Source organism: Ictidomys tridecemlineatus, chromosome 1, assembly GCF_052094955.1.
Source record: "Ictidomys tridecemlineatus isolate mIctTri1 chromosome 1, mIctTri1.hap1, whole genome shotgun sequence".
Taxonomy (NCBI): domain Eukaryota; kingdom Metazoa; phylum Chordata; class Mammalia; order Rodentia; family Sciuridae; genus Ictidomys; species Ictidomys tridecemlineatus.
The window spans coordinates 155,203,980-155,216,175 of record NC_135477.1 but is presented as its reverse complement, the minus strand read 5'-3'; the positions used below and the strand labels follow the sequence as shown (position 1 = coordinate 155,216,175).

The 12,196-nt window shown below is 36.5% G+C and overlaps 1 protein-coding gene across 1 annotated transcript in view; it reads left to right on the top strand.

Moving 5' to 3' along the window:
• The window catches only part of LOC144377873 (olfactory receptor 2Y1), an 82,333-nt gene extending 70,989 nt beyond the window's left edge, over positions 1-11,344 (top strand). Inside the window, exon 2 of the mRNA XM_078050451.1 lies at positions 9,241-11,344. Coding sequence (XP_077906577.1) covers positions 9,251-10,186 — 936 coding nt within the window. The 5' untranslated portion in view covers positions 9,241-9,250 and the 3' untranslated portion in view covers positions 10,187-11,344. The remainder of the gene's footprint in view (positions 1-9,240) is intronic.
• Positions 11,345-12,196: the final 852 nt, after the last annotated feature.

Genomic DNA, 12,196 nt, shown 5'->3' with positions numbered 1-12,196 from the left:
AAATTGAAGAATATTGGTATAAGTTCTTCTTTAAAGGTCTTGTAGAACTCAGCTGTGTATGCATCCATTCCTGGGCTTTTCTTGGTTGGTAGACTTATGATGGCATCTTCTATTTCATTACTTGATATTAGTCTGTTTAAATTGTGTATATCATCCAGATTTAATCTGGGCAAATTGTATGACTTAAGAAATTTGTTGATGCCTTCAATATCTTCTATTTTATTGGTGTATAAGTTTTCAAAATAGTTTCTAATTATCCTCTGTATTTCTGTAGTGCCTGTTGTGATATACTTCTTTCATTACATATACTGGTTATTTGAGTTTTCTCTCTCCTTCTCTTTGTAGCTAAGGGTTTGTTAATTTTATTTATTTTTCAAAGAACTAACTTTTGTTCTGTCAATTTTTTCAATTGTTTCTTTTGTTTCAATTTCATTGATTTCATCTCTGATTTTAATTTTTTCCTGCCTTCTACTTCTTTTGGTGGTTATTTGTTCTTTTTTTTCTAGGGCTTTGAGATGTAATGTGAAATTATTTATTTATTGACTTTTTCTTATTTTAAGGAATGAACTCCATGCAATGAACTTTCCTCTTTGTACTGCCTTCATAGTGTCTCAGAGATTTCAATATATGGTGTCTATGTTCTGTTTTACCTCTAAGGATTTTTTAAATCTCCTCCTGATGTCCTCTACAACCAATTGTTCATTCAGTAGCATATTGTGTAGTCTTCAAGTGTTGGAGTAACTTTTATTTTTTAATTTTTTCATTGATTTGTAATTTCATTCCATTATGATCTGATAAAATGCATGGTAGTATCTCTACTTTTTTGTATTTGCAAAGAGTTGCTGTATGGCATATTATGTGGTCTATTTTAGAGAAGTATTCATGTGCTGCTGAGAAGAAAGTGTATTTTCTTGATGCAGAATGAAATATTTATATATGTCAGTTAAGTCAAAGTTATTAATTGTATTATTGAGAACTATGGTTTCTATATTCAATTTTTGTTTGGAAGATCTATCCAGGGGTGGGAGATGTGTGTTAAAGTCACCCAAGATTATTGTGTTGTGATCAATTTGACTCTTGAACTTGAGAAGAATTTGTTTGATGAACATAGCTGCACCATTTTTGGGGGCATATATATTTATGACTGTTATGTCTTGTTGGGGTATGGTTTCCTTGAGCAGTATGTAATGTCCATCTTTATTGCTTTTGATTAACTTTGGCTTGAAGTCTACTTTTTTTGATACGAGGTTGGAAACCTCTGCTTGCTTCTACAGTCCATGTGAGAGGTATTATTTTTCCCAACATTTCACTTTCAGTCTGTGAATGGCTTTTCCTCTCAGATGAGTATCCTGGAGGCAGCATATTGTTAGATCTTTTTAAATAATCCAATCTGCAAGCCTATGCCTTTTGATTGGTGAGTTTAAACCATTAACATTTAGGGTTATTATTGAGATATGGTTTGTATTCCCAGCCATATTTGTTTATTTTTGTTATTTAACTTGACTTGATTTTCTTTTTGATTAGTTTTTCCTTTAGGGTACTACCTCCCTCTGCTGATTTTCATTGTTGTTTTTTGTTTCCTATTCATGAAATATTTTTCCAAGGATGTTTTGTAGTGCTGATTTTCTAGCTGTAAATTCTTTTTAACTTTTATTTATCATGGAAGGTTTTTATTTCATTATCAAACCTAAAGTTTAATTTTTCTGGATACAAGATCCTTGGTTGGCATCCATTTTCTTTCAGAGCTTGATATATGTTGTTCCAGGATCTTCTAGTTTTCAGAGTCTGTGTTGAAAAATATGCCATTGTTTTCCCCCTATATATAATCTGATTCTTTTCTCTTGTGGCTTTTAAAATTTTCTCCTTATTCTGTCTGTTAGGCATTTTTATTATAATGTGCCTTGCTGTGGATCTGTTGTGATTTTGTACATTCAGCATCCTGTAGGTTTCTTGAATTTGGATTTTCAATTTATTCTTCACGTTTGGAAAGCTTTCTGATATTATTTCATTGAATAGATCGTTTATTCCTTTGGTTTGGAACTCTATGCTTTCCTCTATCCCAATAAATCTTAAATTTGGCTTTTTAATGCTATCCCATATTTCTTGTATGTTCTGCTCATGGTTTCTTACCATTATCACTGTCTGGTCTATGTTATTTTCAAGATTATAAATTTTGTCTTCATTGTCTGAAGTTCTATCTTCCAAGTGGTCTACTCTGTTGGTGATGCTTTCATTTGAGCTTTTAATTTAGTTTATTGTTTCTTTCATTTCAAGTATTTCTGGGTGTTTTTTTGTTTTGTTTTGTTTTCTTTCTTTATTTCTTTTTAGAACCTCTATCTCCCTGTTGAGGTTACCTTTTGCTTCCTGTATTTATTTATGTAGCTCCTTGTCAAAATGATCTTTCACTATCTGTATGTGCTCTCTTATATCTTCCTTGAGTTCACAGACATTTTAATCATGTACATCCTGTACTCCTTATCTGTCATTTCTTCCTCTGGGGTTGCCATGGATTCTAATAATGTGTTAGCTTGATTTGTTTGGGGTGTTTCTTCCTTGTCTTTTCATGTTGTTTGTGTGTCTTCCTTTCCAGCTCTATGGATCTGGTATGTTATTGTTTTTACCCTATAGGTTTGTAGTGCTCTCATAGGGTTCCAAAACCTCTCCTTTGTGGGGAAGAACAATGTTAACAAATCATACCAACAATATACCACCTATAAACAATTAATTGTTATTAAGACATTTACAGTTTGGTTTCAATGTACAGAAATGTTGAATTATATTATTATCTATAATATAATCAATAGTTTTGTAAAAGAGTTTATAGTTTCTGATGGTGGACAATGAATTGTGGATGGGGCATAGGATGATATGCTGAGGAGGTAGGATGTGAGGATATAGAGTTAATATATCTTAGGAAGTGTGAAAAAATCTAATAAAGAGAGTTAGGAAGAGAATAGACAGGAAGTAATTTAGGGTAGACAAGTACATGAGAAGACAGTAGAGTACATAAAGCAAACATACATATGTATTCAGAAAAATAAAGGATGTTAAAATAGTAAAAATCGGAGAAAGGAAAATAAAGAAGAAACAAGGGGGGGAAGGCATATACAACACCTCTTTATTATTTTTTATTGTATTGTATTTTTATTTATTTATTACATACATGACAATAGTGGAGTGCATTACATTCATAATTATCCATTCACAGCCCATTTTTTGTAACTCTGTATATAGAGTATTTTCACACCAAATTATGCCATTATACATGAGCTCTCCTATTTTCTGCATACAGTTCTTAATACACCTTTATACCACCATTATATATACCACTATTATATCTCTGCTTGTATATAAGGTATGTTGACACCAAATTCACATCTTCATACATGTATTTTGTATAATGATGACTATCTCCTTCCATCATCCTATCTATTCCCCTTCTCCCTCTCCTTCCCTCCCACCCCTATTCCCTATCTAGAGGTAATTTTCCTCCCAACACCTCTATATTATATTATTCAGATGTCCCAGTCCTCAAAATCCTTTTTTTATACAAAGTTCTTGGTTTTACATATGTTGGGGATGTGAGGGAGTAAAAATAGAGAGGGAGAAGAAAAAGAGAAAAAAATACTTGAAAAAAGAGACTAGGATTGGTGCTAGATTTAGAAATCTGTATCTTTCTTGCTTCTCTTCTCACCCAATAGGTGGGGTTGTCTGTTGTAAACTGGTGTCTCTGCCCTCAGGATGGTGGAGGTAACCAGGGTGGAAAGGCTGATCCTGGTGGAGGATGTCTGGAAGCAGGGATTGACACCCACCAGTTCCTGTAGGGAGATTGCACCTCAAGGATCTCTTTTTGGGACCACTCGTATGACTTGAGTGCTCAGTGCTAGCTAGATTTTTTGCCTGGAAATTTCTCATTTCCTGGTCTCTATGTTAGGCTCCAAACATTAACTCTATCTCCCTCTCCCTTAGCAGTTCCCAATTGAAGGACCTCTCACTCTAGGGCTTCCAGGGGCAGTGCCCTGGTTGGGCTGGGCACCTGTCCAACTGAGACCCATTTTTTGTTGAACATCTATTATGTTGGATTACCGCTGCTGGGAAGAGGGGGAAGTTGGAAACCTGGTACCTGGCCAGTTCCAATCTTGGAGCTGCACCCACTAAATATGGCAAGGAAGTTGAGCCAAGATGGAGGCAGTCTGCTTCCAGTGCCAAGGTGGATTACCGCTGCTGGGAAGAGGGGGAAGTTGGAAACCTGGTACCTGGCCAGTTCCAATCTTGGAGCTGCACCCACTAAATATGGCAAGGAAGTTGAGCCAAGATGGAGGCAGTCTGCTTCCAGTGCCAAGGTGGATTACCGCTGCTGGGAAGAGGGGGAAGTTGGAAACCTGGTACCTGGCCAGTTCCAATCTTGGAGCTGCACCCACTAAATATGGCAAGGAAGTTGAGCCAAGATGGAGGCAGTCTGCTTCCAGTGCCAAGGTGTTGGGTGGGGTGGGGAGCGCCAGGCACTGATGTTGTGCTGAGGGTAGTTAGCAGCTGCGTGACCTGTGTGGGAGCAGAGTGAAGTTTGAGTTCTGCAGCTGTGCTGATAGGTGATTTTGCTATTCTAGGCACCCACAAGCCCTGCATTGGCTAGAACTTTTGGGGGTTGAATGTCAGAAGTCAGGAGTCTTTCTCAAACAGGAGTCTTGCTCAAGTGCTGAGGCCCAAAGCCCTGCACAGGGGCACAGTGCTGGTGATTTCTGTGCAAGAGCAGCTGTATAGGGGTCATCTAACACTCTCAGAGATTCAATATTCCCATTAGGTGAGATCTGTATCACAGAGTGACACAGAATGCTGCCTACCTCTGGCCTGCCATCTTCTTCCTCTCAGGCCATGTTATCATTAACAGTATAAGGAGGGCAGCAGGTCAAGAGATGTCATTTAACCAATAGTTCATTACTCACAGTTATCAAGAGGAAGGGGCATGGTGTGCTGCATGAGGCCACATGAAGCACCAGGTTTCATTAGGAAGCAGGAGGAGTGAATGAGAATGTGGACAAGAGCTATGGTTGTGGTTTCCACAGTAAGAATAAAAACAGGTGACACAATGTATACATCTTATAATTCGCTAGTTTGAATAATTTCATCATGCCCTAGAGTATAAAGGCTATCCTTGTTTTCTGGTATTTACCTATGGGGTTATTAAGACAGGGAGTTAATGTCCAAGATTGAGAATCCAATAAAGCATATAATTGGAATATTGGTTCTGGATTGGTCAGTTTGTGCATGAAAATTCTGCTTTCAGCAAAGTCCTTTAATATCTCTCGAGACTGTGACATTGAAAGAGGCAGTTTCAACTAAGATTATTCGAACCCCAAATATAAAAGCAACAGAAATACCTGAAATAAAATGTCATGCTTAATACAGATGGATTACAGAAGTGTGAAGTTCATAAGTGAGACTGTGAGTAGAAAAGTACATGTGGGTGTTGACAAGACAGTGATTCTCTGATTTAGTTCTTTGGAGTGGGTGCATATTCCAGGGAGGTTCTGTGGAATATGAGAGAATAGCTTTTTTTCCCTTTTTTAAAAAATTTGTTCTAATTACTTATACATGACAGTAGAGTGCATTTTGACACATTGTACACAAATGGAGCACAACTCCTCCTTCCTTGGACTGTACATGGTGCAGAGTCACACAAGTAGTATAATCAAACGTGTCCATAGGGTAATAATGTCTGTCTCATTCCACCATTCTTCCCATCTCCACACCCACTCCACTCCTCTCACTTACCTCTGCACAATCATTCTTCTCTATCCCCCCTCCCACCACCCATGGATCAGTATCCACTTATAAGAGGATACTGATATTGATTTGGGGGGTTTGGTTTATTTTACTTAGCATGATATTCTCCAGCTTCATCCATTTACCTGCCAATGCCATAATTTCATTTTTCTTTAAGGCTGAGTAATATTCCATTGTGCATATGCTTTGAGGGTAGAATTCTGAGAAGGAACTAAAACATGTAAGGATGCACATTGAAAGAAGAATACACAAAATAGACTGAAAGATAGCCAAAGATAGAGGAGGATAACTAGGAAAGGGAAGGTTTTCTGCAGTAATGGACAGTAGTATACATGTAAAATGCTCTGACCAAGAAAATGTCCACCATGTTTCTCTACAAAAGTGTTGAATATAACAGCAATATAGTAGTGAGTTGAGAGTGAGTGGAAGAAGACGTAGTGGTAACACTGAGGAGAGAGAATTCTTGATAAACTATCTGTGGAGAGTAGAAAAGAAATTGAAGTAACTAAAAGGAGACCTAAGAAGAAAATATATACATATTTTTAAATTGGAGAGACTTTATCATAGGTCTTTTCAGTTGAGAAAAACCCAGTAGAGAGAGAAATGTTGAAGATACATTAGGAAGACTGTGAATTTTTAATTACATTCATTGGATGCTGGGATTATGTTTTCCCTGCAGAATTTTCTAACATGATTTTACTAATGGAAACTAGAGAATTGCATTCTTTTAGAATCTGAAGGGTGGGACTATGACAACAAGTTTAAGTATATTAGCAAAAGACTGACATGTTGGATCAAGAAATAAAAGAAACAAAGTGGAAATAGGGATCTGATAGAAATAAAGGCTCAAAAGATTATAGATGGGAAATTTACACAGTGGCATCATTAAATAAGAACTTTCTTTAAGATTTCATATGAGAAAGTCATGGATTAGGTAGCACAAGGGGCTATGAAGAAATGATCTTTTGGTTGCTCTGCTAACTCGAGAGGCCAAGGTTCCAGTCTGTGCTTGCACTTGGTAGAATTCAACCATCAGAGGACACTGTTGACCTGAGGTTTTGGTCAGTACACTCCCAAGTTATCATTGTTTTCTAGTTTTGTAATACATAGCTACCATGTTTGTCTCCTCCATTCTATGTTTTTCCAACTGAGTTGAAGGTAAACTCAATATTCCTTGTTTAATATTACCTTAATATCTTATCTACTATGCTGGCTATTTATTGGTTTTCAGTCTCCTGTCATCATATTGAAATCCTTTTGGATTATTATTCAATCATTTATCATTTTATTTATGTTTTTAGATTTTAGTTCATTTGTATATTAAGTACATCTATATTTCACTAAATATGTCATTGATTAAAAATATAAAATGAGTATGGTTAAAGCCCTTGTGCCAGTAAATGATAAACAGTGAAGATGTGTTATTTCATTCATTTTTCACAGGAAACAAATAGTTCTGGGAAATTTATGTGCTTCAGGCATGGTGTCAAAGTGGGAAATGAATCATTAATTCATGTAACCATATTTGTTGAGAGCCTTTTGTTCTCCAGGCACTATACTGGGAAATGGGGATACTTTAATGGTGAACAAAAGCAAACCCTATTATATAGTGAAGATAAGTATTGTAGAAAGACAAGTGTTAACAGGCATATATAGACAAGAGTTTTGTGTTCTTTCTCATATTAGGAAGATAAAAAATAGTCAACCTAAATATACAATAGCTATCAGTAGAATTTGGTAAATGAAGGGGGGATAGGTAAAGGAGATAGGAGTTGATTAGTGTACAATGTATATATGTATTAAAATATCTCACTGAAATACACCAAAATGTACAATTTGTACATGCTAATCAAAATAAAATAATATTAAATATAAAATATAAAATATTAAATGCTGCATCCCATGTGTTTATTTTAATGTACAAATAACATTATGTAATTTAAAAATGATCAAAATCCTGTGAAGTAAGGTATTTCTTGTGTTTTACACTTAAGTAAACTGAGACTTAGAGAAGTGAATTTTTCAGAACAGAGAGCACCACTCATCAGTGATAGAGTTGATCAGTAGGGACTTCATATGTGCACCAATATGCTTCTCATTCAAAAACCATCTTTGATACATTGGTTAGACAACATAAAAATTAACACTTTGTTTTTATCATTCATATTTTCTCCATTTTCCACAAAATCATCATAGATAGCATCTAAATTTCTTATTAAAATCATTGATCCAGCATTGATCCATTAGTGATGATCTTCCAGTTCAGAAAACTTAACAAAAGACATAAATTAATTAATTTGGTAAAAGTTGCTAATATGGAGCTTATTTTGTTAGTTTTCTTGTTTTGTTTTTGCTTTCTGTCATACTTCTTATAATCTTATTTGGATTTTTAACTACAAAAATATCAGTCTTAAACAAAGCAACTTTTTGTTTCTATCCTACTTCTATGGCTTATTAGAGTGTATTAGCAGTTTATCTGCAGGTTTTTCAGAAGGTGAATTTTCATAAGATTTGAAGGGAAAGTCAAACATTTCATTTGCCAAAATGTATGCAACATTGTATAAGTTACATACATTAATTTCCCAAATGAAATTAACATGTATTTATCACCTTTATATGTACCTTAAAAGAAGACAATATTTATTATTATATTTACTATTTTTTTTCTACCACTGAGGACTCAGAGAGAGGCAAGGACTTATAATTTTTATATAAAGAATGAGATAAGAATGTCAAGCATTGTAGAAAACTTCACAGTGAGGATAGGGCTGGAATGGATGGGAAAACTCCTTCTGTGGAGTAAAGAATGATTTATCAGTTGAAGATGTGTGGGGGAAGGTATTCCAGGTAGAATCATTCATAATAATGCGATGTTTGTTACTAATTGCTATCACCAAAGAAATGGTTCTACACTATTCTCAGTCCATTTCTGGCCATGCATGGGGCTTCCAGGTTTGGTGTACTGACCATATTTATTGAGGAAAAGGAAGCAGACAAATACTCAAAATCGATATCTCAGTAGTGTTTTAACCTCCTAAAACAGGTTATTAATAAATCAAGGAAAGAAGCCAGTTGGAACTGCAGGAAACTAATGCTGTGTTTTCCAGCTTAGATTTTTAAAAGTAGTTACCACAATCTTGGTTTTGTAAGGGAAACAATATATATCATCTCTACTTTCAGACAAGGAAGCATTGCATCCAAAGGATTGGCTGAGCTGGCTGTGGTCACAAAGAAAATGAACAACAGGACTAGAGTTCAAACTTAGGCCATATTATTCCTAATTCAGTGATCTCCTATCTCAAGAAGAGTCATAATAGAAGACTGGATACACAGAACTAAATAGAAAAATTTTAAAAAAACATGCACAATTTTGGAGAATTTAAGAAACATAGTGAAATAAATGTTTTAATGGTATTCCTCATAGGATGACCTGAATTATTTTCTCCTATTTGGCAGGTGAAAAGCTATGGGAAGTTTCAACACCAGTTCTGGAGAGAGCTTCATTTTGGTGGGCTTCTCAGATTGGCCTCAACTGGAGATCCTCCTTTTTGTCTTTATTTTGATTTTCTACTCCCTAACTCTCTTGGGCAACACCACCATCATCATTCTCTCCCGAATAGACCTTCGACTGCACACGCCCATGTATTTCTTTCTCTCTCACCTCTCCTTCCTGGACCTTTGCTTTACCACCAGCACTGTGCCTCAGCTTCTAATCAACCTTCAGGGACTGGACCGGACCATCAGCTATGGAGGGTGTGTGGCCCAGCTCTTTATCTACCTTGCCTTGGGCTCCACTGAATGTGTGCTCCTGGTGGTGATGGCCATTGATCGCTATGCAGCTGTGTGTCGTCCACTCCACTACACAACCATCATGCACCCCCTTCTCTGCCAGGCATTAGCTATCACATCCTGGGTAGGAGGATTCATGAACTCTCTGATTCAGACAGGCCTCATGATGGCCATACCTCTCTGTGGCCATCGACTGAACCACTTCTTCTGTGAGATGCCTGTATTCCTGAAGTTGGCTTGTGAGGACACAGGAGGCACAGAGGCCAAGATGTTTGTGGCCCGAGTCATAATCTTGGTTGTACCTGCGGCACTGATTCTAGTCTCCTATGTGTACATTGCTAAGGCAGTACTGAAGGTCAAATCAATGGCTGGGCGCAGAAAGGCTTTTGGAACATGTGGGTCCCACCTGCTGGTTGTTTTCCTCTTCTATGGCTCAGCCATTTACACATACCTCCAACCTATCCACAGTTATTCTGAGAAGGAGGGAAAATTTGTTGCCCTTTTTTACACTATAGTCACTCCCATTCTCAATCCTCTAATTTATACCCTAAGAAACAAGGATGTGAAGGGAGCTCTGTGGAAAGTACTAAGAAGAAGCAGAGACTCAGGTTAAGATGGGAAAAGAGAATGACTAAAATTTTAAGTAATAACTCTCAGACCATGGATCCTCTCTTGTTCCTTGGAAGACTGATGATCATGCACAGTCCTCTGTAATATCTGTGGATTTAGTGCCTTCTTGGCTTGAATGTTAGACATAGGGACCTTTGGGGACTCTTTCTAGTTCATTTCCTGTGACTACTGTGCAGCTAGGAGTAAGTGTTGACTTCTATCACAACTTTCCAAAGGAATGAGGCTGGGAAATGGGGATATTGTGGTCATATATGGTGAATGGGCCTGAATTCTCATAATATCTGAGCATTATAGAAGACTTAATGCAGAATGAAAACACCTTTTCCAAAGTTAATGATTCCCAATGTGGTGTCATGTAGATGACACTGTGCCCAAAGGCATAGGAGATGTGTTCACCCTTATTTTCTAATTAGCTATGACATTGTCATATATCCTTATTTTTCAGGGCTGATTTCTATGTTCTTATACAATGGTTACCCTTCCAAGATATTTGGAGCAAACAAGGAGATCACAAACAGATGTACTTACATATAGAGTCTCAGATATGATGACATTTACCTACTTGAAAAAAATGGCAGAATAATTAGGGGGATCCTGAATAAAAGAAGACATCAACACCTCATCAGCTGCATTGGTTATGCTATGGTGTCATAAATTAAATACTGTCCATGTAAGACAGAAAAGAATATTTAAGAAGTTAGCATAAAACAATGAACCATGAGAAAGTGACATAAAAAGAAGAATAAAAGGGAATATCATAAATATAAAAGTGAACAGAGAAGGAGGAGTTCTCTGGTAGGGAATAGTAGAAGTTTTTAGAAATTTTGAACAAAAAGTACAGACAGTAATAACTTGAAATTCTATCACTATCAATCATCCTATGAACTTTTGTGTAACTAGCCCTAAGTATGAAGGCATATTGAAGTTAGACTGTTGTATCCTAAGTCTGATTTATCCAAAGTTTTCATATTTTTTATTTATTAGCTGAAGTCACTGAATAACAATTTGTATAGAGCAAATGTTTTTATATCTTATATTCTGTATCAAGGTCTAAACAACTCAATTCAGGAATTAACATAATGAATAAATGGAATTATTTGCACTAGCAGGATATAATTTAATAAAATTATTTTGTGGTTAATGTGTTGTTCTTTAACTTGGCATGCTATGAACATGGTCATCTGGTTATATTAAAAACAGCATATTCCTTAGTTGAGAAATTTTAAGAGGCCACTGAAGCAACTGGGCACAGATTCCATTTATTTTAGTCAGGTTTTTTTGTTGCTGTGACCAAAAGATCTGATGAGCAAATAGGGGAGGAAAAGTTTATTTGGGGCTCACAGTTTCAGAGGATTCTGTCCTTAGATGGTTTGCTTCAAAATTCTGGGCCCAAGGTGAAGCAGAGCATCATGGTGGAAGAGTATAGAAGAGGAAAGCAGCTTAGAACATGGCAATTGGGAAGCAGAGACAAGATATAAACCCCAGAGGCACACGCCCAGTGAGTGACCTTCCCCAGCCAAACCCTAACAGCCTACAGTTATCAGCCAGTTAGTTCACATCAAGTAGATTAATCCACTGATTAGGTTATAGATATCATAATCTAATAATTTTACCTCTAAACATTCTTGCATTTTCTCACGTATGAGCTTTTGGGGGATACCTCATATCTAAACTGCAATATTCTGTCTCCGGCCCTCAGTGACCTATATCACAACACAAAATACATTTAGTCCATTTTTAAGAATACTCAGTAGTCTTAACAGTTCTGGTATTACCCAAATGTCCAAGCCAAAAGGCTCCTGAGATACAAGACAAACTCCCAGGAAAAGCCCCCATAAAAATCAAAAGCAAATTACAAATATCCAATATATAATGGTACAGAATAAACACTTCTATTCCACAAGAGAGGAATAGGAGCATAGAAATAAGTGATTAAACCAAAGCAAGACCAAAATCCAGCTAGGCAAACAATACTATAGCTCACGTGCAGCAT